The sequence below is a fragment of the Ruditapes philippinarum genome, unplaced genomic scaffold (assembly GCF_026571515.1).
Source record: "Ruditapes philippinarum isolate M1 unplaced genomic scaffold, ASM2657151v2 ctg8335_1_1_1_1, whole genome shotgun sequence".
Taxonomy (NCBI): domain Eukaryota; kingdom Metazoa; phylum Mollusca; class Bivalvia; order Venerida; family Veneridae; genus Ruditapes; species Ruditapes philippinarum.
Genome location: NW_026861629.1, coordinates 36,954 through 64,392, shown reverse-complemented (window position 1 = coordinate 64,392; position 27,439 = coordinate 36,954). Strand labels below are relative to the sequence as shown.

The 27,439-nt window shown below is 31.8% G+C and overlaps 1 protein-coding gene across 1 annotated transcript in view; it reads right to left on the bottom strand.

The window, feature by feature from the left end:
* The window catches only part of LOC132716352 (signal-induced proliferation-associated 1-like protein 2), a gene marked incomplete at its 3' end in the record, with an annotated part of 40,913 nt that extends 17,771 nt beyond the window's left edge, over positions 1–23,142 (bottom strand). Inside the window, exons 1-9 of the mRNA XM_060699611.1 lie at positions 22,999–23,142; positions 14,881–17,335; positions 6,349–6,494; positions 3,640–3,828; positions 2,747–2,822; positions 2,190–2,288; positions 1,665–1,768; positions 883–1,040; positions 251–357 (exon numbers count right to left, since the gene is read on the bottom strand). Of these exons, the coding sequence (XP_060555594.1) occupies positions 251–357; positions 883–1,040; positions 1,665–1,768; positions 2,190–2,288; positions 2,747–2,822; positions 3,640–3,828; positions 6,349–6,494; positions 14,881–16,339 (2,338 nt within the window). The remainder of the gene's footprint in view (positions 1–250; positions 358–882; positions 1,041–1,664; positions 1,769–2,189; positions 2,289–2,746; positions 2,823–3,639; positions 3,829–6,348; positions 6,495–14,880; positions 17,336–22,998) is intronic.
* Between the last annotated feature and the right edge of the window lie 4,297 nt (positions 23,143–27,439).

Here is a 27,439-nt window from a genome sequence, read left to right as displayed (position 1 = left end):
AAATGATTTCCATGAATTGTAAGTAAGTGCTGTATATCAAAAATTCAATTGTGAGCCAAATTTGTCTATCTTCTTAAAGTATACTCTTTTATATTTTTCTTCAAGTTGTAAAAGAATACAATATTTGGAACAATCATGCATGGTATAATTTAAACAAACCTCACACCAAAATCTCACACAGGAACATTTAAGATTATTGTTTAAATTTTGTTTTATCATATTTGTTATTCAATGTGTCTTAATTTTTCACCTTTAGCAAGAAGAAATTCAGCAAATTCTCTTGACTTGTAAAATTTAGCATTCTCTGGGATAGTGGGACCAAATGGTGGCACATCTTTTGATCTGCTGACTGCAATACTGAAATATTAAAACATACAATGATGGGTATGTACACGCAATGAAAATTAATACAATTCAATTATTATATTTATGCTGAACAGTAGAAAAAGAATATTTGAATTGCTTAATTGCTTTATTCGAAGCCTTCAATGTATAGAAAACAAACTGTAAATAATGCGTTTACTCAACAACAAAAAGACAACTAAAGAAAGGGAGGTAATAAAGAGAAAATCACTTTTCACTTTTTTTACATATTTATGTAGTTTAAGTTAATGCTATAAGTTACTTAACAGTGTATTGTAAATGCTTAAGAGATTTATCCATACAAAAGAAAAACTTTTTCAGTTTTTTCTTACCTGAGCATTATTCATAACTGATCGGAAATATTTCCACAATCTTGGAAGAAAGTACTATTTCTGTTCACAATATCATCATATAAAACTACTGTCTTTGTGTGTGACATAAAGAAAATGATATGATATATATCCATTTCAAAGTCAGTGAGAATCTAGTATTATATAACATGAAGGAAGACGTTGTTACCTGTATGTAGTTTTATCTGTACATGGATTATGGGCTCGTACAATGATGAACACATGTTGAAACTGTGACCGCACTGACTTTGGTGTGAAGGGTGGAGCACCTGGCTCTTGAAATACTATTGTTACAATATCATTACCAATGTGACGCTTGCGTAATAACTGTAATATAATAACATATATTATTTAGGAGATGATACACACAACTCTATGTTCATTTGAATAACTTCTGTTCAGGTTAAAGCGACCATCAGCTTTTCTAAAGGTTTAATATGTTATTTTTAGATAAATTGTTCCATAAAATTTCAAATCAAAAGAATTATAGTGGAAAATGAAATTTGCCATCAATAAAATACATAAAACAATAAAGAAACCCCTCGATAACTCTAATCTACTGCTCTACTCTCTATATGTAAATTAGGTAATTAGTAAAGCAGACAATTTGTTTCCCCATCTTCTATTTTTAGAAATGAACATTACTGGCGCCATATTAATAGCTCTTGGGATTTTTTGAATAAGGCTTAACAGTGATATGATGCACTTTACAAAGATAAAATTATTGAAATACTAAGTTTGAAACAACACAGAACTGTTTTTCCAACAAAAAAATAAAAGATGAAGGCTGCTTTAAACAAATCCACTACAATGTAATTATAAACCTGCGCAATACTATTTCTGAATGGAATCTTTTTGGAGATCTTTTATCTTTAAACTAGTACATCAACATTTCGAAAAACAATTTTATAAGATGAATATGATTTTATTTATGTTTATAAATGAACATACCTGTTGATGATTTTTAGGTGTATGTGGAAGCATGGTGGATACATGGAACATGATTTCTGAGTTGTTGAATGTAGTATAAATAGAATGAGTACCCGTGGAATCCGCTGAAATATTACAAGATCCAAATATAGATAATCATTACATAAAAAAGCTCTACGTGTAAGATTAAAGGATCAGGTATTAATAAAAATTGTTTTGGGCTTTAAGTTACAAAGACAAACGAAAGACAAGTAACAACTTCAAGTGTAAATCTTTCAAATATAAAATACAATACTCGGATAAAATAAGCTTCTAATTTAACCGAACTTAACTAATTCAACTAAATCAAATAGTTTCATAGCATTTCTGTGACTAATATAACATATAAAATATTTTTGTTGACCTTGGTACCAATAAAACAGGATTGGACACATATTTTTTTTTACCAACAGATTTTACTTTGTATATTGACTGTGTTATTCCAGGTTACTGCAATTTTGTTTAATCTTTTTTTCTTTTCAAAGGATGAAATATTAAACAACTTACTTTTATTGTCAAGCTGAGCTCTGTATTTCTCAAAACCTTTTAATCTAACCTTATCACCAATACAATGTAGAAATTCTTCAAATGCTGGACTTGAATGTTCTATAAAACACAATATATACAATAAATGAGATTAAAAGTAATGTAAGTGATGGTTTAACTTAACTTGTATGCATTTATCGCTGTACAATCTATGCAATCATACCAGGCTCTATACTGACTTTTTAATTTAAATCAATACCTGTCAAACTAACAAAGATCAGTAAGTAGTACCACATAAAAGCCAAAGATAGACCATTACTTAAAATTAACAAGGTAAGATGTAAATTTAAAATGATAACTTATACTTGAAAAGTCCATATAATTTAAAGTCTTTAATTAATGAAGGAAAGATATATCTTCTTCAGTCAACTGTAAAGAACCTATTGGAATTCTTTAGAATATGAGCAAATTGGTTTATTCATTAGGATTTCAAATAGAGTCTTTCAAAGTGATTTATACAACAAATATATTGAAATACCCTATTTTGTTGCATGAATTACACACATTCTGTTACTTACCATTATTATACATTTCTTCTTCAGTTGTTTGACCTGCCTTGCAATATAAAATGCCCACTTTATAAGTGCTGAAAATCTGAAAGCAGAAAAATTTATATTGAAAGTTAATTCAAAGGGAGATAAATCTTTTAGCCATATTGAGTTGAATATGAAAAGTGGGGGACATCTCAAGATTATAGTGTCTTGAATACACTATATTTTACATGACATATATGACTGTATCATACTGTTTGGTCAATACAAAAAAGCATGAATTAGCAATAAGAGGTACTTATCCTCAATGCAACTTAGTTCTAAAAGTAGTTAAGATGTATATAATATTGTTATTCCCTTTTTAAATGACATGGAGAACACTTGTCAAATTAATGTGCATCTATACATGTGACATGAACATGTAGCATTAAGCCTGAAGGTGTTTTAACAAATTGCGGTTGCTAAATTCGTTTACAACATGTTAAGAGACATAAAATGTGTGCAAATTTATGATCTTAACAGGTTTAAAACATTAACCTCCTTATTAATGTTTATTTTGAGAAAATAGGCAAAGGGAATATGCACCGATGCCATGAATATCATAAAACAATGCAGATTATCATGCAGAGTACAAATGCCAATGCTAGTCAGTTAATAACATTGTCACCTATTGAAATGCAAGGAAGGCAGGGTAATGTTCAGGGATGAATTGATATACAATTCTGACACTGACTCAGCAGGCAAGCAAGATCATTTCAAGTTGTTAATAATAAACAGGGCTCAGTCCAACAATCTTAAACTCAATGAACTTACAGAATAACTATTGAGTTGCCTTGAAAACTCATTACATTATCAATACATACATAAGTGTTTAATTAAAAACATGTCATCATCAAAACTTTAAACAAATGACCACTCACTCTTTGTTCATCAACTTTCATTATCTGATCACAGGTTTTCTGGCCAGCAGTAGCTTGACGTAGACATGAGGCTTGAACCTCGGGTACCAGAAACTCAAGCAGGTCTTTGACTGGTACACCACGCGAGCTGCTGAGGCGTCCTGAAGCTGGAATAGCATCTTCTAAAACTGCTCCTCGTAAAGTGGTCAGCTGCAGAAATAAAGAAACAGTTATTAAATTTCTAAAGCAAAGAAAGAACTTGTATGAACAATATTGCATAATACTTTCATTGTCAATAGTTGTACCTAGAACTTGGCAAATACAGGTTTTACCAGGCTTATCCCCTGGTCCAAATAATCTTTTACTGTTGTAACTATATGGTGCTCTGTAGTTCACAATAGGTTAGTCAACCTTTTGTACTTATTTACGAAAGCTGTAATTGCAAAAGTTTGTTTGTATCCCCTGGATTAGCTGGGAAAACCAAAAATATTCTTAATTCCAGAGTAAGTCTATTATCAGATACCTATACCTTTAATTTCAAAGAATAGTAAATGACAGCAATTTTAGTATTAACGACACACACTTGCCAGCTTATCATGGTCTGCACTGGTCACATGGGTAGAAAAAATCAGTTGCAGCCAGCACACCAAGACAATAACTTCAAGAAAGTATCACAAACTTTGTAAGGCAAGGCAATAAACAAGCAAAAGGAGGGGGTTTTTTTTGTTTGTTTTTTTTCCTAATGAAAAGATAAAAATGTTAAGTTTCAGAAATCAAGAAGCTCTATGCATAATAGATTAATTACTAAAAGTTATGCCTTTAAGGCTTTTAATTATCCGCATCTCTTCCTTTGTTCATCTCTTACTTTGTTCATTAAGTATATTAATTGCACGATAGACATATGTATGTCTATAAATAGAATGTCATCAGGCTTTAAAATAACCTCCAATAAAGAATGTTATCTCACATTTAGCGTTTCATTGCTGACATAAATTGCTGGTGAGATCATAAAAACTGAACTAGCCTGCCGGAGTGTCATATTTAAACTTAGACCTAGAATACATTGCATTATTTAATAAACAAGTTGCCTAATTTCAAATCAGCTCAGATACTTAAATTAGTTTTTCTCTCCTTTCCTTGTAAAAAGTAAAATATTTTATCTTAAAGAAAATCTCTAGTATACAGCAATTTAATGCAGTCTGGCCAGGCTCTATATTGTTTAAACTATTCAACCTATCTTAAATCCAAACATTAAAAATATGTGGTTTAAAAATTTGAATCATAACAAGTATATTCTATTATTCATATCAGCAATGAGAGGATTATAATAAAATCACTTTTAAAATGTAAAATTCAAATCAAGAGAGCAAATCTTTCACCAATTCATGACCAGATACTGAACTTTTAAATTTTCACTTGCAAATGAGTTGATCAAGCATTGAGGGAGGCAATCATGTATGATTAATGAAATTTTTTCCTAACCTAACACTGAACAAAACCCCCTGGTGTACCATAAACAGAACACATTCCTTTAATGGTGGACCATTTTATCATACCCACTTAATTACATTGTAAAAGTCATTAATTTCGTCCTTGGCCATATGGCCTTTTTATACCATATCCTGGCTTTTATATTAAACTGTCTCGGTCAGTTAACAAGGCACTTGATTTCTCTAGGGGGGCGACCTTTGTCACCACTAAATCAGACATGAATGGCATAGTTTAAATACCTACTGTCTCCTTTTGCTTTTTGTATTACATGTTTTTTGCTCTCTTTTATAAATGTTTCTGAATTTTCATCATTCACATTGCATTTTAAGTTATATTTCTATAAAATGCTCAGGTTTCCTATAAAATACTGATTATATCAATTCAGATTTGAAATAAGCCTCATTTGCCTATTATTTCCACATACAAAAATAAGATAACATCGCCAAATTGCCTCAATGACTAACAATTTGTCTAGCCTTGTAACAAGTAATGCACAAATTAGCGATTAGCAGTGAACAAACTGCACTTCCTGCATGTGTTTTGTTAATTACATGCTCGTTTTCCCCATTAATTGACAAGCACATGTGCTATATTGGCTATAAATAACTTACAGACGTTTCTGATGCATTTACAGGATGCCTTGTTTCAACAAGCAAACACTTTTTTCTAAATTTCAAGGTAGGTTTTTTTTTTTTCAACAAATTTGTATCATGATTAAATTCTTCATGTTTCAGCATTTTTGTTTTGATTGTTTAGATAAACTAGAAGTTGGCTAAAAAAAACCTACACTCTTAATTCGAGTTAAATATCTGCTCAAGCCAAACCCTGATGAAGTTGTATAACAGACTTAATTTTAAGGTTTTAAGTATCAAACAGAATAGCAGGGCACCTTTTCCTTCAATATCAAAGTACAGTTACTGACTGGATATGCATGACTTATACTAAAGGGACATGTGAAGGGTGTCCTGGTCTTATCATTTAACATAACAAGAACGGAACTTGTTTTTTACAGTCGATTGGCACAAAAAGATCAAACACAGTATTCCCTGAAGAAGCAGCATAACCCTACAAAATTCATTCGTTTCAGTAATTTGTATCAATGGACTACAATGTCATGTATCTTTGTCTAATTGTCTCATCAAAGACCAATGAACAGACATGTGTCATTGTCTTAAACATTCAGTGCAATAACAATTGTCTTTATGCATATTATTATACAAAATGTACTTAAATACACACCTCGCTTGTTCGTAGAATAACTCTGTATTGATAGAGCCCGGCCTCGCATTTACCAAGATGATTCTCTCGCTCTTCTAGCTTTTCACGTTTTATACTGACAGCTAATGGACCAAGATTGTCGTCTACACCAAAGTAATTCTGATGGTCTGAAAACATACAATACATATAATCAAATTACCTTCAATTACAGACCAAGTCTCTCCAATTTCTTACATTCATAACAATAGTTGATCTAACTTTACAACATCATCCTTTCATTGTTTGTTTTGGGTTTTACTTATGTTTCATGGTAGGATAATTGCTGTAATGGAAATGTTGGTGGTCTTTGCTTATAAAGCAGCTAGCTCTGAGAGGTTTATAGATAGGCCTATCTGTGAGGCTAATTCACTCCATACAATATTTTAATTACAAGATTTAAACACATCCACTTCTTGACAGCTGTAACAGGTGGTCCCTGTGCACAGGCATGTCAATCATACATTTAATAAACCATGCCCTATAGATTAAAAGTCATTGTAGTACATGTAGGTCTAAATTCTAATACTATTGGTGGTCCTCATTTTACAAATTTATAACTGAAGTACCAAAATATCAGGTCAGATCAAGTGAACACCATTACTTTACAAACTAATTAATAAAGTACATGTATGTTCCTTAGCAATTAAAGGAACTCAATTTAGGTAAAGAAGCCCAAAAATATAAAATTTGGAATTTTTACATCTAGCAAAACACTTAAAATGGAAAAAAATAAAGAAATACACTAACAATTTGATTTTTGCGAGATTCTTACCCAAATATGAGTGAGAAAAATCCATTTTTGGGGTTATTTTGCACAATAAACATGAATATACAATGATACTGGTGGAAATAAAGAGGTGGGGGAATGATCTCAAAATATGAATTTTGCAATTATTGGTTCAGACCAAATCCAATGGTCTACAAATCTCGGAGTTTTTTTTTCCCCAGTCTGTCATGCCTAAAAACCTCAGTGCAGTCCCTTTAAATATTTATCAATTAAAATTTAGTGTATCAATGACATTTTGAGAAGCATCGTAACTATCTGATATCATTATATCTTGATAAAATAACTGGTGCACTTTGACCTATCAATATTGGTGCAAAGTAACCCTATCAGTTAATTGCGATCTTGACCTAACAACAAAGTCTGAACAAAAACATCTGCAGGGTCAGAGTAGAGAGAACAATGAAAGATGAAAGGGTCAGATTACTTTATTTTCTTTTTTATTATATCATTATAATCAGGCTGTAAGCTTGTTACCACAGTGGTAATCTACTGATTTATGTCATGTTTATGGCAAAAGATCAATATCTCATACAGTAACATCAAAGTGAAAGTAAATAAAGTGTAAATATAATTTGAATACATTTTTGTCATTAAATTTTCTGAATCTTAGTTACATGTCAGTTGGGTTTAGCAAAGCATATGCCTCAAGCTTTAAACTGTTCATTATACAAAAGCTCATAAATATCTTGAATGATTTTTTTACATAGGTTTAATTGAACACTTTTTGTAAATGGACCATGTCAAATGAATCATATAACAGCTTTTATTTCAGTATCACATTACAATTTGGTACAGCTTCAACATTTTTCTGAAGTTGGAGATTTTAGTGTTTGTTAAAACTTAGTGAAGTAATGACTAACTCAACAAAAATGAAACTCAATTTTTATCTTATAAGTTTTGAAGTAGCATGTGCCTCTTCCACTACCAGCTGAATATAGTTATGACTTATCTCCCAAAAAATCCCCATCTCATTGGTCCAGCAGTGTAGAAGCCTTAAGACAGAAGGTTGCTAAAACATTGGCTCATTTTTTGAGTGTGCAGGACTAAAATTGACATCATTATTGACATTAATAAGGTATAATGTATATTTCAAGGTTTCAAGTAAAATTCGACTTTTTCAAATCCTTTTTCAGATTATATAACTCTCCAAAACCATGCCTATTGTAACTCATACAATAGAGGTAATGATACATTCTCTACTTCAGCTGGATGTATCCAACTTTCCTTTAGTGAAAATTATTAACTTTTGGACCTCATATGTTTTGAAACCAAAGCTAGCAAAAAACAATTCCAGCTCTAACAACATTGATAAGGGACTTTGAAGTAAGAATCCCTGTTCAGAGATCTGCCGAGGACGCGATTTTGCGCCATTGGCGCTAAAAAAATGAGAATGGCGCAGGAAAATCGGCAGCAAAGGGCCATGGGCGCATCTAAAATCTGTGCCAGACTTATAAGAAAACAAAACTGTCTGCTGGGTTATTTAGTCATCCAGTCAAAACTGGTACCAAAAGCAACATGTTACCCATGCTGCTGTAATTACTCATATTCTTGAGTTTATCCATTCCCCTATAGCTTTTGTCCATGTTATCTACTTACCGCAATTTTTCTCATAATCCCTTTCCCACACAGATACTCATTTCTACTACCGTAAATTTAATCCAATAAAACAAACAAACAAATTATACAACTACTGTACTTAATATTTAAAATGATTATCGGTAACTGAAAAAAAAGTGTTGCTATTTTAAGAAATGCTGTAAGTTACAGTATAATCTGACAGGTGTTCAATTTGATCAACCCTAAGGTCACTCAAGTTCACACAAGTTTTGGCTGATGAAGTGTAAAAAAAGATGTATATTTCCTCATCAGAATATTTGACAGGGTGATTAACCAATCAGAGAAACATTGTGCATGACTTTTTTCATGATCAAAAGGTCTGTCGGCAAATGTCTTTGATGTATGCTGTCTACACAGAGGCATACAAGGGGCAATAAAATTCGTCAATATACAGTGGTAAGGGACATTTGCTGCTAAGTAGGAACAATTAAATGGATAATGCACAATATAAGACATTACAAGTAAGAACCAGCAATTATGTGAATTAATTTGCATATCAAATTTTTGAGCAGCCATTTAAAAAAATAGTTTGCCTGCAATTACTATTAGTTTGAAAGTTACCATGTAGGCATAATTTTTAATTATTGGTTAAGTACTGAATTATAAGTGTATTTAATACTTGTCATAAAATATGATTTAAGTTTAATTACCAGGGAAATTCAATTATCTACAAACTTTTTAACAGTTATTTTGGTCAATGTTTATTTATTTTCCCAAGGCCCATACTTTGGTAAAAATGGCCCATCATTTTCAGACCAAGTGGGCCCAGGGCCCAGTACTTTCAAATTCTTGGCAGATCTCTGCCTGTTGTATCTTTGTTATGAAAAATATGTATTTTCCTACCAGTAAATTGTATTTTCTCACAATATTGTTGTATGTTATCACATAGTTTAGGCATCCCTTGTGAACTCACTATTTTGCCAAGAACCTGTCAATATTTAAGCTAGAAAACTATTGATAAGACAAAATGTCAAAAGGCAACATGTAAGGTGTGTCTATGTTTTATCTCCAATAACAAAGAGTATTTCTCTTCCTTACTTTGCCAAGTATTTGTTATGTAATTTGTTAGCTATTTCAATCATTTTACAGCAAGGGGTAAACTGAACAAATAAACAGCTGACATGTTTTCTAAACAAGGTTGCGGGGATAACAAAAACCATGTTAAGACCACACCAATGTTACAGATACATCAATTAAAGAGATAAAAACAAACTTATTCACTTTAGATAATGGACCTGCTGTGACAAGTTGTGACAATCAGTTATTGCCATTAGTGAGTGACCTCAGCAGTGTGCTTACTGTAAATCACACATTAAAAGTAGATAATAGCCCAGTATCTCAGAATGGAAGTAAATAAAGGACACATCACAGATAGTAAATTTCAGGTTTATGACCTTAAATCTACTGTTTAGTATCTATTTGCATCAGCTGCAATCTTGAGTTGCAAGATAGACAGTGTCCATGTGTCCAGCTTGATATAAATCATTAAATGCAACAATCATGCAGGAATTTTCTATGATCACATAATATTGATGCATGATGCTAAGCTCGAGTTAAGAGTCTTAGACATACAAAAAAAATGTAAACCAACAATTTTAATAGAGAAGATATGCACGAGGTTTCAACAAATTGTTACAAATACTTTTAATTTAATATCATTTGGCCAGAACTTAAACAGACAAGTCTTTGAAGCAGAAGAAAATCTTTTTTTTCTCTTTAATGAATAATTTCAGACATAAGCCGACAAATTGATAGGACAACCTCAAGCTTCCATATTTCAAAAAAGATAGTTGCATATGTTACTAAAATCATTGATATTCAAAACTTATGTAGTTTACCATAACCAAGTTGATTTTGTGTGATGGACTTTCTCAATCCTGTCTATAAATTTGGAACAGTTCAGACTCCTCTCGCAATATTTAAAACTGTTGCATGACCTTGAAGTGAAGACTGGCCAGTCATAATACTTGTGGCAGCTAGAGACAATTCAGTATTTATTTCAACTTCCATTCAAGAAGCTAACAGCAGTGGCTGTGTTTTAAAACCTTTATTTATGCAAGAGGAGGATCAATCCCCTATACACAAAGACTATACACAAAGACTTCAGTGCATAAATGTCTTATAGTTAATGCTCCCAGTATGAAATATTAATTTTTTATCACACACCCGTGCCGATTTTGCGACTCCGTAAAAATGGTATTGCACGGCCGTGCATATATTTTGACGTGACGTCATTAGCGTTATACAAACATAGTGTAAAGACGCGCTAAATGTTAGCGTTATACTATAGGCGCGTCAATGAAAAATGACTCTTTTTTCACTTTAAACGGTCTTTATTTTGGGTATGTGATAAATAGAATATTAAATTCGTGTAAGTTCATTACTGAATTTATTGCACTCGTTGAATAAAATAATATTATGCTCGCCAGAGGCTCGCATAATATAATTTATTCAACTCGTGCAATAAATTCAGTATTGAACTTACACTCATTCAATATCCTCTATATTCTTTCTATATGGGCTCTTTTCTAAAACAGGAAAGAATCTAAAGTTCGAGGCTTATTTACTGAATCATAATCTTCATTATCCGATAAGACATCAGGTACATTGTAACCAAAGACTGTTATTAAAATAAATCAAAAGTAGGAATTCCTGTTATACACTGTTCACAACAGCATGACATGCTTGTAAAGTATGACACAATCAATAAAATGAAATGATCAATTACAATTATGCATGTCTGGAATCAAATGCAGACACTTAACATTATATGGTATTTGTCTTGGTAAAAGTAATGAGGATGTAAACAAATATCGTATCAAATTTTAAATATCTGCAGGACAAAAACAACCTAGGTAAACAAGAAACATACTAATAATCTGTAAGCATTTATTTTATTGAAAGAAATATGAAATATTATTAATGGACTGGACATCAGTCAAATTTCAATAATTAACAGTGTTTGTTCAATAAGAATTTACAACAATTATCTACAGACATTCATAAATTGATTTTTGCTAATATTATTAAAACATTTTTTTTTTCAATTCTTTTATTCTGTATCTCCTTCGTTTGACTGTTCAATAAGAAAATTTTGAAAAACTGAATGGGTGAAATGGGCTTGTATTTTCAGTAACACAAACATGATGTGGTCGTAGGCTTCATGGACTTACAATCAGCATCACATTCAACTAATTAATCAATAATTAAGTTTAAACTTTATTTATTAAATAAATTGTACATAAAACAACATTAATTTTACAAACACTTCAGAACAAGAAATTCAGACTGGATTGGAAAACATGTTATAAACTTATAATTAAACATTGGCCCGACCCCTAGGACCTATGTAAGAGACAAAAGTCAATTAAGGCTATAACATGTACATGTATCTCTCTTGAGTACAAGTCTAAGTGAAGTAGAAATTGTTCAGAAAGAATTTTAAAACAGGGAAGTGTGGACAGAAATATGTCTGTTTTAAGAGCATTTTCTAGCTATAAGTTATACATTAACTATGGTAAAATGAAATGGGAAGTATCTTTATCTGTCAGTGGGAGCTATAAAACCTCTCAGTGTGATATATTGTTCAGTAATAATGAAATGATGCAGGTATATATTTATTTCAAACACTCCTGACAGGTCATACTGTGCGGCTGGGTGGAACAGGAAACAAAGCCAAATCCTTCCTGTATGGAAATTCTCAAAAGCAATAAATAGACCAATAATTACTTCAAATTTGCCACCTTTGTCTATATCCTGATGGTAAGCAGATTATCATTGAAAAGGTTCCAGATTTAATGAATCAGAGGGTCATTCTATAAAAAAAGTTAAAACTCTTTCTGTTGGAGACTCACTGATACATTGAAAACCAGAACTTTCTAAGCTGTTAATTATACAATAACATGTATATTTTCCTTCTTCAAACACAAAATTTCTTGGTGGTCTAATTGATTCAAATGTAAATGATTAAAAGTGGTGAAACAAACATGTTATACATTGTAATGTATTCTGTGCAACTACCTTCTTTTATTGACAAATGAAATTTTACTAACCCAACTATTAAATTGAATTATGCTAGTAATGTTTTACTTTTTTATTAATTTTATTTTGGCTACAAAAAGCTGTTATGGATATATATATATGTCAGTGACTGCACTATTTGCATTGTTTACGAACATCAGTATGTCATATTGGAAACTTTTTTTCCAGTCTGATGCCCTACTGTAACCATATATTATTTCAAACATTCTGACATGACTTTTGTATACTGCATGTATGTATGTTCATTTTGGTAGAAATCACAAACCTTCCTTGGCATTATTACACATGAAGATTACAAATACTTCTACACAAGAGATTCAAAATTACTGGGGCACAAAGGACTTTTTAGAGAGTTGTTGAAACATTTATGACCATAATAGTATTCTCATCTATCTTATTTAAATACAGTTTGTTCATTTAAAGTTTTAAAAGTAGTAATAATTACTTCAATCACTATCAGAACCTTGGACTGACTGGTCTATTTACAACTGTTTAATTTTTCTAATCGCTGCAATTGTTAACTTTCAACAAGACTTTCCACTAACAATTACAGTTTTCAATTTCAATACAATGAAAACAGACAAAACCACCCTGGGGGTACCGACTAATTCTTTCTCATTATTTTCTTGATTGAAATATAACCATTTACTTTCACTTCATTTTACAGTAACACTTCCTATTACTTCAGTTATCAATGTTAAATTAAGAATATAAAATGTTATTCTGTAGGAAAGGCTTATTGTAAATGTTAAAATGCCACACATCAAATCAAATCACAAATGTAAACAAGCATACATAAGATTTAAGTGTGTAGATCTAACAAAGGATTTATGCAACTATGCTGTGATCTCCCTAATACAATTTATCCTAGATTTCAAAGCTTAATGTCTTTAATCTGATTTCAAATACAAGATCAGCAAATCTTTAGGACCATAAGTGGAAAGGAAAATTTTATACTGATCTGCCATTTAAACCCCAGTTCTATTTGCATCCTCACATAATTCCAAAGTAATTACATTTGTATGATTTTAGCTAGCTGGAACCTGGATAGGTTTGTCACATGAAAGAATCTGAAAATGCTTAATCTACAGAAAATAGACCTACATAATATTTCAGGTACTTTTTTTTAAATAACATTATTTCAGGTTAGATTTCATGTATGAAACATGTAAGTTCAAATGTTAAGTTATACAATACAACCATAGTAAATTCAATACCTCTCTCAAGATCCTCTTTTCGTTAAATTCAACCTACGGACAAGGGTACATGTTCATTTAACTCCATGTACACAGGGTTTTCATTATTAACAGATTGACAATCCATATCATCAGTTAAATGCTGTTAAAACTGTCTTTTTAGCCTGAAGATTTAAATACCCCCCCCCCCTTTACCCCTGGCCAAATTGGTTGTTTTAAGTAAGCACATCTGTTACACTTCAGATGGAATAGAAAACCCTTCATACAATAGTACTAAAAGTACTAAGTGATCATGTTTAACTAAGGTGTGGTCTATTTACCATATTGTTACTTGTATCATATACAAGTTTACATTTTATACAAGATTTTCCTGTTATACTAAAATGTTAATTTATATCAAGACTACTATAACTTAAGTGATCTTTAATTATATCGGGCTTCAACACCTTTATAATGGGAATACTGTTTGTGTTGAGTCAAATAATACACATAAATTACATTCATCAAAGTTGTCATTAATTTGCACTATAAATATACATAATATAATATATCATCAAAGGACCTACAACATCAAAAATATTAATATGAAGATGCTTTTGTTTAACTTTACAGTAACAGATTTTTCCCCGCTTTTATTAAGTACAAATGTAAAAATAATTTCTTTTTACACTTTTTACTGACCTAAACATTACCTTCATTATGTAATTGCAGTATTTGTGGTATAATTATTACTATATATGATATAGATCAGAACATTTCTTTTATGTATGTTTCTATAAAGAGTGCCCCAGTCCAATTATCTTTAACATGTAAGATCATAAGTTCTGTATAAAAGCACTAATAAAGTATTGAAAATACTAAACATAAGCTCACCTTGACTATTAAAGAAGTGTCTGTAGTAGTAGGCACCTGTATCTACATATTCTATGACATGACATTTGTATTTGATGTGAGGTGGAAGGATATGTCCGACAGAAGTTGGGGAACAGTCAAGTATAGTCACTCCACAACATTCTGGCGAACGATTCATTGATATTGCACTTCGATTCTTAACCTTTTCTTTCACATTTTGCACAAGTTTATTGGCAGTACTTTGTGTTAATCCAATTATTCTCTCCTCCTCACCACCGATTTCATTGCGAAAAAAAGAACATGAATGAACAAGGTCATTGCTCCGACCGTCACCATCATCGGTATTAGCAATGATATCTGGGTCATCAGCTTCACCAGCGTAACTTTCACGCGTACCAGATGCAGCTGAGGCCCCAGTTGATATGTTTGAAAAAGTAATGGATGAAGGTTTAGATTTTAATACTTTGTTAACATCAAATCCAATGCTTTGACTATCATAATGAACAAATGCTTTCCGCCGGAATCGGTCATCCCCTTTAACTTCAATATCAGGCACTGAGTCACTAGATTTTATACCTGTTTCTGTCTCATTTTTACCCCTAAAACGTTTCCAAACACCAGGACCAACATCTGGTGTTATAGATTTAGACCTTAATTTTCTATCCTTTTGTTTAAACTTTGCTTTAGTTCTTGGACTTTGACCGCCTTCATCAACCTCATCGGACATAGGACGGTTATGTATTACAGAGCCATTGGCAATAGTTTCTAAATTTCGTAAAAATACATTATTATTTTTCTCCTCCACTTTAGAACCTCTCAAAACTTCCTTAAATTTTGAAGGAGCCGGGCTCCTCTGATCTGTGTTTTCAGGTCTTAAATTTTCTAACATCTGGAAGAAACTATCACTACTTGTGCTTGCATTCATCATATCTAATGATGAAGTACTTCCATACTCTCTACGAGAAGACATTGAAGTGTCTAAATTTTCAAAATTTATGTTATCCATACTTTCTTCTAGGTTGCTATTACTGCGATGCAACCCTCTACTGTATCTCTTTTTAGAACCTGATCGATGCTCATGGTGTACAACATTTCTTGCATTGTTACTTTTGTTTTGGACTTCTACATGATTATTGCTATATTTTTGTTGCCACTGTCGGCCAGAATTTGTTCCATGTACAGTCGCACGCTGGCCACCACGCACAAATCGCTCTGGTGGTGGATCATAATGTGTTTGTGCACTGTGGCGACCATCAACATTTACATGTTTGTTATGCTCATATTGAACGCGATATCCATTCACTTTATCACGATGATCATTTACATTTTCCTCCCTTTCACGATTTTGTCTTTTCGGTAATTCTGGCTTAGCCTGCCCTTTTAACTGCTTATGATAATATTCCACTGCTTGTTTTGCCCTATACTGAGCCGTCTCTTTTGACATAGGGCCAGTAAATGGCGGGATTAATTCCTCCGACATAATAACACTCCAATCCAATCATTTGACACGCTACACAACTCATAAAAGGAAATTAACTTTTTCACATTCAAAAGGATAGAGATTAACTTACCAAAATAACAAGCAATAAAGTTCAATGTGACAACTTCATTAACTTAAACACTAGCCTTTCTTTATCTGAACTGTATGGTTTCCGTTTTGTTTCATAAAGAGTAGTAAGAATTGAAAATAAACACAGTTTCAACTTCACTAAAAACTTCACAAACTTAAGAATAAATCCAGGAACTTTATAGGATTCTGCTGATCTGTACTGATAGAATAACAGATGTACACTTCAAAGATGCAGCCTCTCTTCAAAACCAATAAAAAATTCACTAAAATACTCCCATTCAAGTTTGTTCATCTCAATTTATCATAAGAGCTTAAAACATAAAAAACATGATCATCAATCTTCCTCAATACCAATAAAATTTCTTCTGAGGCATGTTATTTCTTATATTCTGCACATTTTCATCTACTTTTGACATTTATTCCAGGAAGCTGGCACCTAATTTGGTAATCCAAGACAAGGAAATTCGAAAATGGTAAATATTTTCCTTCAAATAATCAGATGATTAAAATATATATTAACATTTTCCTCTAGTGTATTAAAATATTTCAAATAATTTTTACAGCTGTGTGAACAAAGCTAGGTTTGTTTATCTGTTGTCTGGGTAGGCAGATCAAATTGCTCCGATGCACACTCCTGCATATGGACACAATCAGGTTCACACAAGGGCTTTAAGGCACAATCTGTTTCATCTCAGAAGCTTTATAATAATAATGATAATAGAACACAGCTATGATATCAAGTCTGGTGTTCATTGTAAAACATGTTTTCTCCACATTAAAATTCTTCCCTGTTATATTTGTTATATGGGTTTCAAATGATCAAGGCAAAACATGGAAAAAAGAGGTAGCTCTTGGGTTGCTTTTTTTTATCGTTCTCTCACGCCATCTTCAAAACCCCTTGTTTACCTGGAAATAAAATATGAAAACATAAGAAAATGATTCATGCTTTGTAAAAACTGGAAGACAGAAACACATAATCTGGAAACTAACTTATTCAAATATATTCTGTAAAATATCTTCTTTATATATTATTCAATATGTCTGCCAACACTGCAATAACAGAAATAAACTGTTCATAAATCATAAGTAAAAAATAGCACTACCAGACAAAAAAAAACAACATAGAAATTTAAAAAAACACAATCAATTTTTTCCAATTTTTAAAACAAGCATTAATTCCAAAACTTGTTGCCGGTAAAATAAAGATATTCCCGAAACGTTTTGGTCAAAACATTTTGGTCAATAATATCCAATTCACAACTACAGCTGTTGTCAGAGTAGTAAAAATACCTGATTTTCATTACTTAAGTTACCATTGATTTAAGCAGGATCTAAGAGATAGAAATCTATAGGTTTTTGTACAAGCCTCAGGGTGACAAAGATCAGCGTTCTTTGTTTGCAGGCTCATACACAGTAAAAACAAACAGCTCTTATCAAATTAATAACTTTATGAATATGATGACCAGGAATCATTACATCTGTTATCAGTATTTCTAAACAACAGAGATATAAGTTTGGCATTTATAGCTCTGTATCTAGCATGTTAAGCATGTCCCTGATAGAGATAACTAGATTTCTGACTTTCTCGTGAGTAAGCCAGTATTGTGTATCATTCCAAGATATTTGGAATTTAAAATTGATAAATATGAAAAACAAAATAAACCAACGCCAAACTTTACACATACAGTTTCTGAATGGTATTTTTTGTCACAAAATGATCTTTTATCATAGACAACCACTTTCACTTCCCTAAAATCTTATCTGTAAGTCACATGTCAATTTTACTATCTGACGCCATCAAAAAACATTTCTGAGAGTCACTGACTTTACACTTTCTTATTAAAGCCATTGATCAACAAGATTCTACACCAGAAACTTATCCATCATAAAAAAGCAATTTTTATTATCAATATAGCCAGAAGTTAAGTTTCCTGTTCCTGCTGATTCCATTACTACACTGCCAAGATAAAATTCCAAGAACCATTATCTGTTTCCCACCACAAACAAACAGACAGTTACCATCGCATATTATTCCACTTGGTCTTCAACAAGAAAACAATCTACGGTCCTTATCTATACTTAAGCATGACGGAAATATTCTAGCTTCATTTTTTTATTTGTATCAGACAATCTGCATAACTTCAAACAATCCATTTAATTTATCTGCGTATTCATTTGACTGCAACATTCCAGAGTATTCTCATAAATTTTCTCCCGTTTTTTTTGTCTGCACCGATTCATTTTCTCTTTGGGAAATTGCAAGTTCAGGATTTAATTACTTTGGAAAATTTATTTCAAGTGTCACACAATAGCTTCTCCAGATCGATCTTGGACTTTTAGCAGCTTCAATACCAAACTGTAATGAATAAACTTGGTTTGCAATTAGGCTTCTTCAATATTATAGCCTGCTTTATTGTATACAGTTTACAGAGAAAACATAAACATAGCTATGAAATACCTCCGTAACTAAGTTTTCCATTTTGACAAAAATGATAATGCAGGTAAAGAGTTAATATGAATATGATCGTTATCACAAACTGCAAAAAAAAATATTGAAAAGGAAAAAAATACAAGCAATAAATTCAACACAAATATTAATACATTGTTATGTCTGGTATAAAAATTGCTTTTTAAATTACTGGTAACCTTTAATATCTTAAATGGTCTTGTCCATCTTAGAACTTCAAACTGGAAAAAACATTCATCACTTTGAGGGAAAAGATAAAAATATGTACTGACTTCGAACAGTGCCAACCATGCATACAGCACCGAAAGTACCGGCAGATCTCAGCAAGCTCAGGGTAAACAGCACAAATTCAGGGCAATCTCCATATAATAGCTATAGCTTAACCAAATGATTAAATTGCTATAAAGCAGTGTGATACTGAGAAATGTAAGTATGACTGTATACTGGCTGCCACATCAACTAAAATATTGGGTTATCTTCATAAATGACATACTTATCATTAAACACAATATTCACTTTATTATACCATAAAGATAGTGACAAAATAATTCTCCCTAATTCTTCAAATAACTGAGATGTTTTGGTGGTCAAATACAAGTTACTACGGTACATAACATATATATACAAAATGCTATCAAAATTACTATAACAATATTATTTTTGTATATAATTTCAACTTTTAATCCACTTAAAGAGCAAACTTTCTTAATCCAAAGACAAACAAATTGAAAACTCTAGAAATAGATTTTAGCAAAACATTGAAAAGCTGTACTAAATATACAAAACTAACAACTTTCTCAATGAATAGCTGAAATTTATAAAACTTCAATTTCCCTGATCACAGCAAGCATAAACGTGTAATGAAAAACTATTTCTTATACAAATATGACAATATTTGCTGTTAGCATATAATATGAAGGTGTAAGAATTTAAGGATTGTGTCAAAATTTTGATCATTTATCTCTAATCGTCAGTGACTCAAGATATTGGCGACCTTGTCTAGTATTACATTATTAAGAGGTGCTATAAAGTCAAAATAATCTACATTCCTTTCAAACATAAAATCCAATATGACAACATAAAATCCATTGAACAGCTATCATTATAATGTTACAGAATAGTAAATGCGTCCCTCACAATTAAATAGTCCATAGCCCTCAAGTTCACCCCAATTCGCCTAGTACAGCAATAAAATATTGCGATAAAGATAAACTTTTTATCAGATCTAAAGGTTTTCATATTGTGCCAATCTAACAACAATCAAATGGTTTAAAACTAAAAATGAGTCATTTTGAGCTGCCTTTCAAGACACTGCAAGTGTCTTCAAATTTCAATTTTCCTAACTAAAAAGAACATCACTTAGTATTAAATGTCATTCAATATGAAGAAAATTAAAAGGGGATTCAAAATCAATACACAATTTAACATTCTTTAAATGAGGCAACATAATCATCAACAATGAGTAATTGAAGGAAATCCTACATTAAATCGACTAATGAGGTTTCAAACTGGACATGTATGATAGATTATACATGTCCAGTTGACAGAGATGGACACCAAGAGTGACCAGTACATGTGCTGACCAATCACAGTGCATGACAACCATACTTAATTAGCTGCAAGGCTAATAATGACATACGTATATACAGCAAACGATAATTAAAAAGAACACAAGCGACTCCAGCAAGCCTTGATACCGGCCCTTGATAACAATGGCTAATTAGCTAATGGAGTCAGATCAAAGCCTTAAGCTAGGATGTTGTCTCGACATGGAATGTGGCGTGTAAACCATATAAACTTTCATAACACATAAAAAACGGCATGTTAAAGATCTTTATCACATTTCATCATACAATATCATCTAATGACTAACCAGTTATTATCAAATTCACTCTAAACCAAGATGGAAGTGAACTTCCTAATTTGTAATATAATACAGAGATGACAACAATAATGCACAGAGCATTGACAAATAAATTCCTTCAAGACAGGAGAAGCCCTTTAACATGCAAAACTGCTGTATGAGTCATATCAATGCCTGTTGTCACAGCTGCAGTACCTTGCATGCTGGTACTTGTAATACAAGAAACATAGTAATTAACAATTCTTAGTTTCCCTACAAAATCATTCAGGTTTTCAATTAAAACTGTCACGGGAATGAACACTGAGCAACTGCAGCTTTTCTATTATCATTTTTACACTCAAGTGACATTTGAATTTTTATAAAAGTTTTTTTCTCTTTCCACTCTTCATAAGGTCAATGGTTGAAAATTAATACATCCAAATCTTCCAGAGAGACTACTTTGTCCATGAAGAAGAGTTTTCCGTTCATCAATAAAATTTGAATACTGACAATGCATACTGTGGAATTGATTTGATCTGCATTTAAATGAAGCTTGTGTACATGAATGCATGCATTTAAATCAACATCAATAAATTAAGAACACAAAATCAATCAGCAGTGATGTACTGATACACACATAAAGAAGAATAAATAATTATGCTACCAAAATCTTTAAAAATTTATGTCAAGACGACAAGCACATCTTTGCAACAATTTGTCTAATTACCAAAAATAGAAGCATTTTCACTTTAATCACCATGGGCCAAATAATTAACTATATTGACTTGTTTCTTACAAAAGGTATCAAGTTATATGATGTCATAAACAAAAACATACATGGTGTAAAAAATATGTATTAGATAGTTTGTCAACTTTATTAAAATTTCTCTAATTTCCAAAATGCCACATTATCTATTCTCAATCTAAGCCCTTTGCTAAATAGTCCAACTAATTGTACTATGCGATCAGATATTGTGTTATTTATAAGTATGGGCAATACAATGCATCTCCCCTCTACTGCGGGATTCTGACCCAGAACAAGAATATCTCAGAATCTAGCTTTGGCACCTCAAAACACATGTATTTTGACTATTTCCTAATAAGAGGAAAAAGGCCCTGAAAATAATTAACGTTGATTACAACATTGTTAAAATAATACCATTACTCAACGGCTCAAAACCAACACCCACAACTTTAAAATGTGATATCCCTTCTATATTTCACAATAATACCAGTACTGTATAAACTATCAATTTGCAGACTTATCTTTGAAATAGAATTTTGACCTAGAACTTCAAATATTTGTATGTTACAGCTGGGATGAGTAAGTTTAAATTATTCAATGACATACTGGTATTAAATAGGACAGTTTAACATTCCGCTATGGTAAAATGCCAATTTATCAAGGCTGGTATATATGAACAAAATACATAAATATTAAATGACTTCTAAAGTGGTAGCAAAGAAAATAGTCCTGCAATGAAAAGGTACACAATATAAATGAGCAGTAACAATGAAATGTACTGAACCTGCCAGTCACGGCAAATTTCTTTTCACAATAAAAACCAGTCTCCCCAATATAAACTAGTCAAATAAGAAATGCCAATATTAATATATCCCAAAATATACATAATGTATTTAAACTTGACAGGAACAGGCATGTGTCATGCACAGGTTATCGGCGTGGGACCAAGCCCTACCCCTAAGGTATCAAAAAATATAATACTGATACTATATAGTATCAGTATTATATTTTTTGATAGAATTGTTTGATTTTGTATTGACATGTATTTTGAATGTATTGAAGTATATTTGGGTAGTATAGTGGGTCCTGGGGGGTGGTACCTTAGGGGTAGGGCTTGGTCCCACGCCGATAACCTGTGGTGTCATGCATAGAAGTTGAAGGTCTGTAAGCCGAACTCTTTTACTATGGTCAAAACATCTATTTTAACATTTCCCATTCATTCATATAATTACTGATTTATAAATATACAATATGTCATACATTCACTTACGGTATACCGGGTATATATCTGCACACAGTGCTTTAAAGTTAAATTGACAGACTACATGTTTATGATAACATACATGTATATCAGAAAAACCCAGATATCAGTCATGACATGCAAGTTGTCCATCAATTATCAATCTTTTTTTTTATCCAACTGAACTGATAGATAAACCTCAAACATATTTTTACACAGATAAATTTTTTAACAATATGGTTCTTTTCTTCAATAAAAAAAAAAGTTTTCAAACCTGTATGAATAAAACCACTACAACAATAAATCCGAGGGGATCACAATATAAGATAATCTTTATCCTTTATACCCACACTCTTGTGCTATTCCACTATCTTGTCCGATATAGAAATAAATCACCTGTGGTGAATAAATCATCTCAAAACTCAAATACCTGTTGATATATATGTCATATAAACATATACACTACACCACCAGCAAGCTACAGTATAGCGGAAACCTCAGATGACTAATTATAAACCTGATTTAATCATTTGATCCAGGTCACTGATTTCCTTTAAGATAAAATCTTTTTTTGCCTGGCGATAAAAATTGCTATTTTATAATGCCTTTTAGTTGATTTTAGATCAATTATTCTGTATAACTTGTCATATGAAAACATTTCTTCGTATTTAAAAAAGGTGTAGCATATCTAACTTAAAACAAAAGTAAAATCTTACAACCCACACAAAAAAAAGAAGGATCTTTGTATTCAAAGAAATACTTGGGTTATTTTTTTTGTATGATTAATATAACAATGCATGTTATAATAATTATTACCTTGTCCTTAAGAAGACTTTGAATCATGTAAAAAAAAATACTGTATACATACAAACGTCAGTCACAATCATTTGACCTGGGGAAGGCAAAGAATGGTCATTATTTATGATATACTTTTCTCCCTTCACATTAACAACACAGTTTAACAATTCAGCAATAAATATCCAAAACATAATTTTCACACCACCAGAAAATTTCTTTTATATTAAAATTTTTATCATGCATATGTGCACTTCCAAGGTCAATCAGGTGTGAAACATTCATTTACTAAAAAAATTTCAAGCCTTCTTGCTAAATTTAACTGTACAGACTGTACCACCCATGAGACAAAAATAACCAATTACTGGTAATAAAATTCAATAATAAGCAAAGTGCAAAATAAATTAAATAACTGATGCACAAATTGTTTAAAAACCAAAACTAATATAGAAAATACCTCAATAAAAGTTCACAATTTACTGTTACATGTATAATGCATTAACTTCCAGTAACATACAGGAAAAGATTGTTCTACACAAGACAAATCACTGATTATAACTCTGTTATTTTATCTACAAGCCAAATTGTTGCACACTGTAAAGAAATCTCCCAATTAGAACACTATCTGATAACATGCCAGAAAACACTAACTACATTTATCTAACCGAATCACAAACAAATTAAAACTAGCTCACACCATTATCAAAACCACAGCTGTCACTGCTTGAAAAAAAGATAAAAGCATCAAGAAGGCAACCTATCTTTATTTCAGTACAGATATTTGATACAAGACTGAAGTTTTTGCCAGCTGTCAAACAAAAAACATCAATTTATAGGGCAACAATTGTCAGCCATAAATGGCCAGAGCACTATGCAGCCAGCTGGAACATAATAACCTCAAATTAGTAGTTTTTCCTTTTATAATTTATATGGTAATGTGCTCAGCAAATGGCTTGTTACCCATATATGAATTGTAACTCTCAACAGTTATTTTGCAAAGTAATTTGCATCTCAGTGTTATACCATTTTGATGTACATGTATATGCCTCCTGACTATCCAATGGTTCAAAAAATATTGTATGACAGTAAAAACAGTTTGAAAAAAAAAAGATCTTATTTTTCACTTAGAAAATTTCTTAATCACAATTGCACAATTGCAGAAAAACACAAACAAGAGGACCAAGATGGCCCTAGATCGCTCACCTGACCCTCCAAACTCATCCAAGCAATTACCTAGACAAGCATCCTAACCAAGTTTCATGACAGTTGAGTCAAAAATGTGACCTTTAGAGTGTTTACAAGGTTTTTTTCATATTTGAGCAGTGTGACCTAGTTTTTGACCCCATGTGACCGATATTCGTACATGACCTAGAAATCACCATAACAAACTTTCTAATCAATTTTCAGGATATTTTGATCAAAACAGTAGCCACTAGAGTGTTAACAAGATTGTTCTATTTTTAACTCCTGTGACCTGGTTTTTAATCCAAAATGACCAAAGTTCAAACTCATCCAAGCAATTATCTAGACAAGCATCCTGACCAAGTTTAATGACAATTGAGTCAAAATTGTGACCATTTGATATCAAATCTATTTTGAATATTCAGGATGTACTCTAATTTTCATTTAACTAAATTATTTTAAAATAGACTGCAATCTTTATACATAACACATTTTTCTGCTACAAATAGCAAACAAATCTGATATAGATAGTCTTAATAAGTTTCTGATACTGAAATTTAACAAATTATTACTTTCAGATTAAATGTTAAGTTTGAAAATCTTGCAATACAATGGCAGGACCGATTTGCATTAGGCCACAGGCCACAAACCAATCTGTAATGTCCTAAATACACAAACAAGAAACTGTTGATACAACATCAGGTCCTTATATAGGATTTATATATAAATCTGTCCCAATTTTTCATTAAAAGGACTCTATTACCTCTCATTAACTTTTGTCAAATTTTACATATTTTACATTTTTTAAATTTTAAATTTTACATAAAGTTACAGACAAGTAAAAATTTTTGTTCAATTAGTGTCTATGGGCAAGTGGAAAAAAATCTAAATTTCAGAACTCTGACCTTGATAGGAAATAAAAGTATTCATTTCTTATCTATTCTAGAACTGTTGTGTCATAGGAATGGAGTATACAACTTACAGTCACTGAATTTGTTGGGACTTTTCCATATCCCTCCCGAGGAATGCATGGATAAGGCACATGGCAGGTCAAGGTAAAGTCATCCTCAGTACCAGGGATTATTGGTAAACCTGTCGTGACTAACCCTAGAGGGTTGTGGTCCTGCATTGGGTTGTAATGAGAAAAAAAGATGCGTGGATGCTATTGTTGTTACCTCTGGTTACCACCATGTATGAATAAGGAAGTGGCTAGCCGTACAGGCCCATACGGCTAGCTAAAAGTTCTAGCCGTATGTGTGTCACGTATGACCTAGTCGTATCTGAGTCACGTACGGCTAGCCAGGACACATTGTATTGGCTAGTCGTACGGCACTTTTCAAAATTATTTGGAACTCGAAAATGCATCTATATGTTATTTTATGACTTTAAGCGAGGATTTTAATCAAGAAACAGCAATTGTCTTCTTATGTTTACTTTTGAGAGATTAATCGCCTTGTTGGCTACAGTAAAGAAATATTGATCTTTGTCATCTCGAGACTTCGAGAAAAAAAGAGCGTTGGGTTGCAGTTTAATAACATCAATTGAAAAAATTTACAAAATTGTGATCAGTGATTTTTCTCACTTAATTGTGAAAATGCCTTAGCCACTCGATTTTGGGAAAAATGTGTCAACTGATGCAGACCGGAATTGGACTCTGATATATTTTCGGACACATGTTCATTCTAGCACTGATCTTCTGTTATTATTCATTCTTGGTAACACTTAATTCACTCAGTGACAAACATTTTTTGGGGTTGGGAATAATGATAACACTTTATGCCACAAACAGCATACATTTGAATGTCAAATCTTCATGTTTATGTCATCTTCACTGCATCAAATTGAAAATAAAGCAAAACCTCTACCATTACAATCGTATGCGTGCAACGATCACGGCAAACAAATACCCCACCCACCTTCATTCATGAATATCATAAAACTAACATGTTCTTTAGCAGCAAAATATACACCAAACCATTTCCTAAAATAGACCGCATAACTTCCCATTGAAGTTTGGATAAGCTAGGCGATTACTAGATATAAATTACTTGTGAATCTATAATAATTCTGACGGTAAACTGTACAAACCAAATAGAAATTGGAAAGTCGTGCTGTTTGTTTTCACTTTACAGGAAGCAGAAACCACGTGATAGCGACGTCATTTAATCCGCCCTCTATCGGAAAACATGCAGTAAATGTCATAGGGAACATTTCAAAATTATCATTTTTACTGATATTTTAGAGAGTGTAATTTCAAGAAAATGAATAAACGTATGGAGTTTATAAAACAGTTCAAATGTTATTTAGCCCCTGGAAAACGCACTCGGAAAGTGGTATGAAAAATAAAACGCCGTACTTCATATCTTTATTCATTTTTTAAAAATTAATTTTCGCAAAATGAACCATAATAAATTTAAGAATAATTCTTACTTAATAAAAATAAAAAACGGAATCTTTACAGCACGAACAAAAAAATGTTTCTGACGGTGTCCAACTTTTTATTTTATTTTTCAAACATAATTTTAGTATAAAACGGAATTCAATCCAATATTAATTTAATAATCTTTATATATCATTACCATAAAATACAAAAAGGATTAATTTAGCGGTTACACAATGTCTTGTCAAACTTTTGGACAATGAAATATTTGCAATTTAATGTATCTGTGGGATATGTCTTCCCAGGACACATGTGCAGAAACGGACAAATCGTATACGTGTACTGTACACTTTTAATG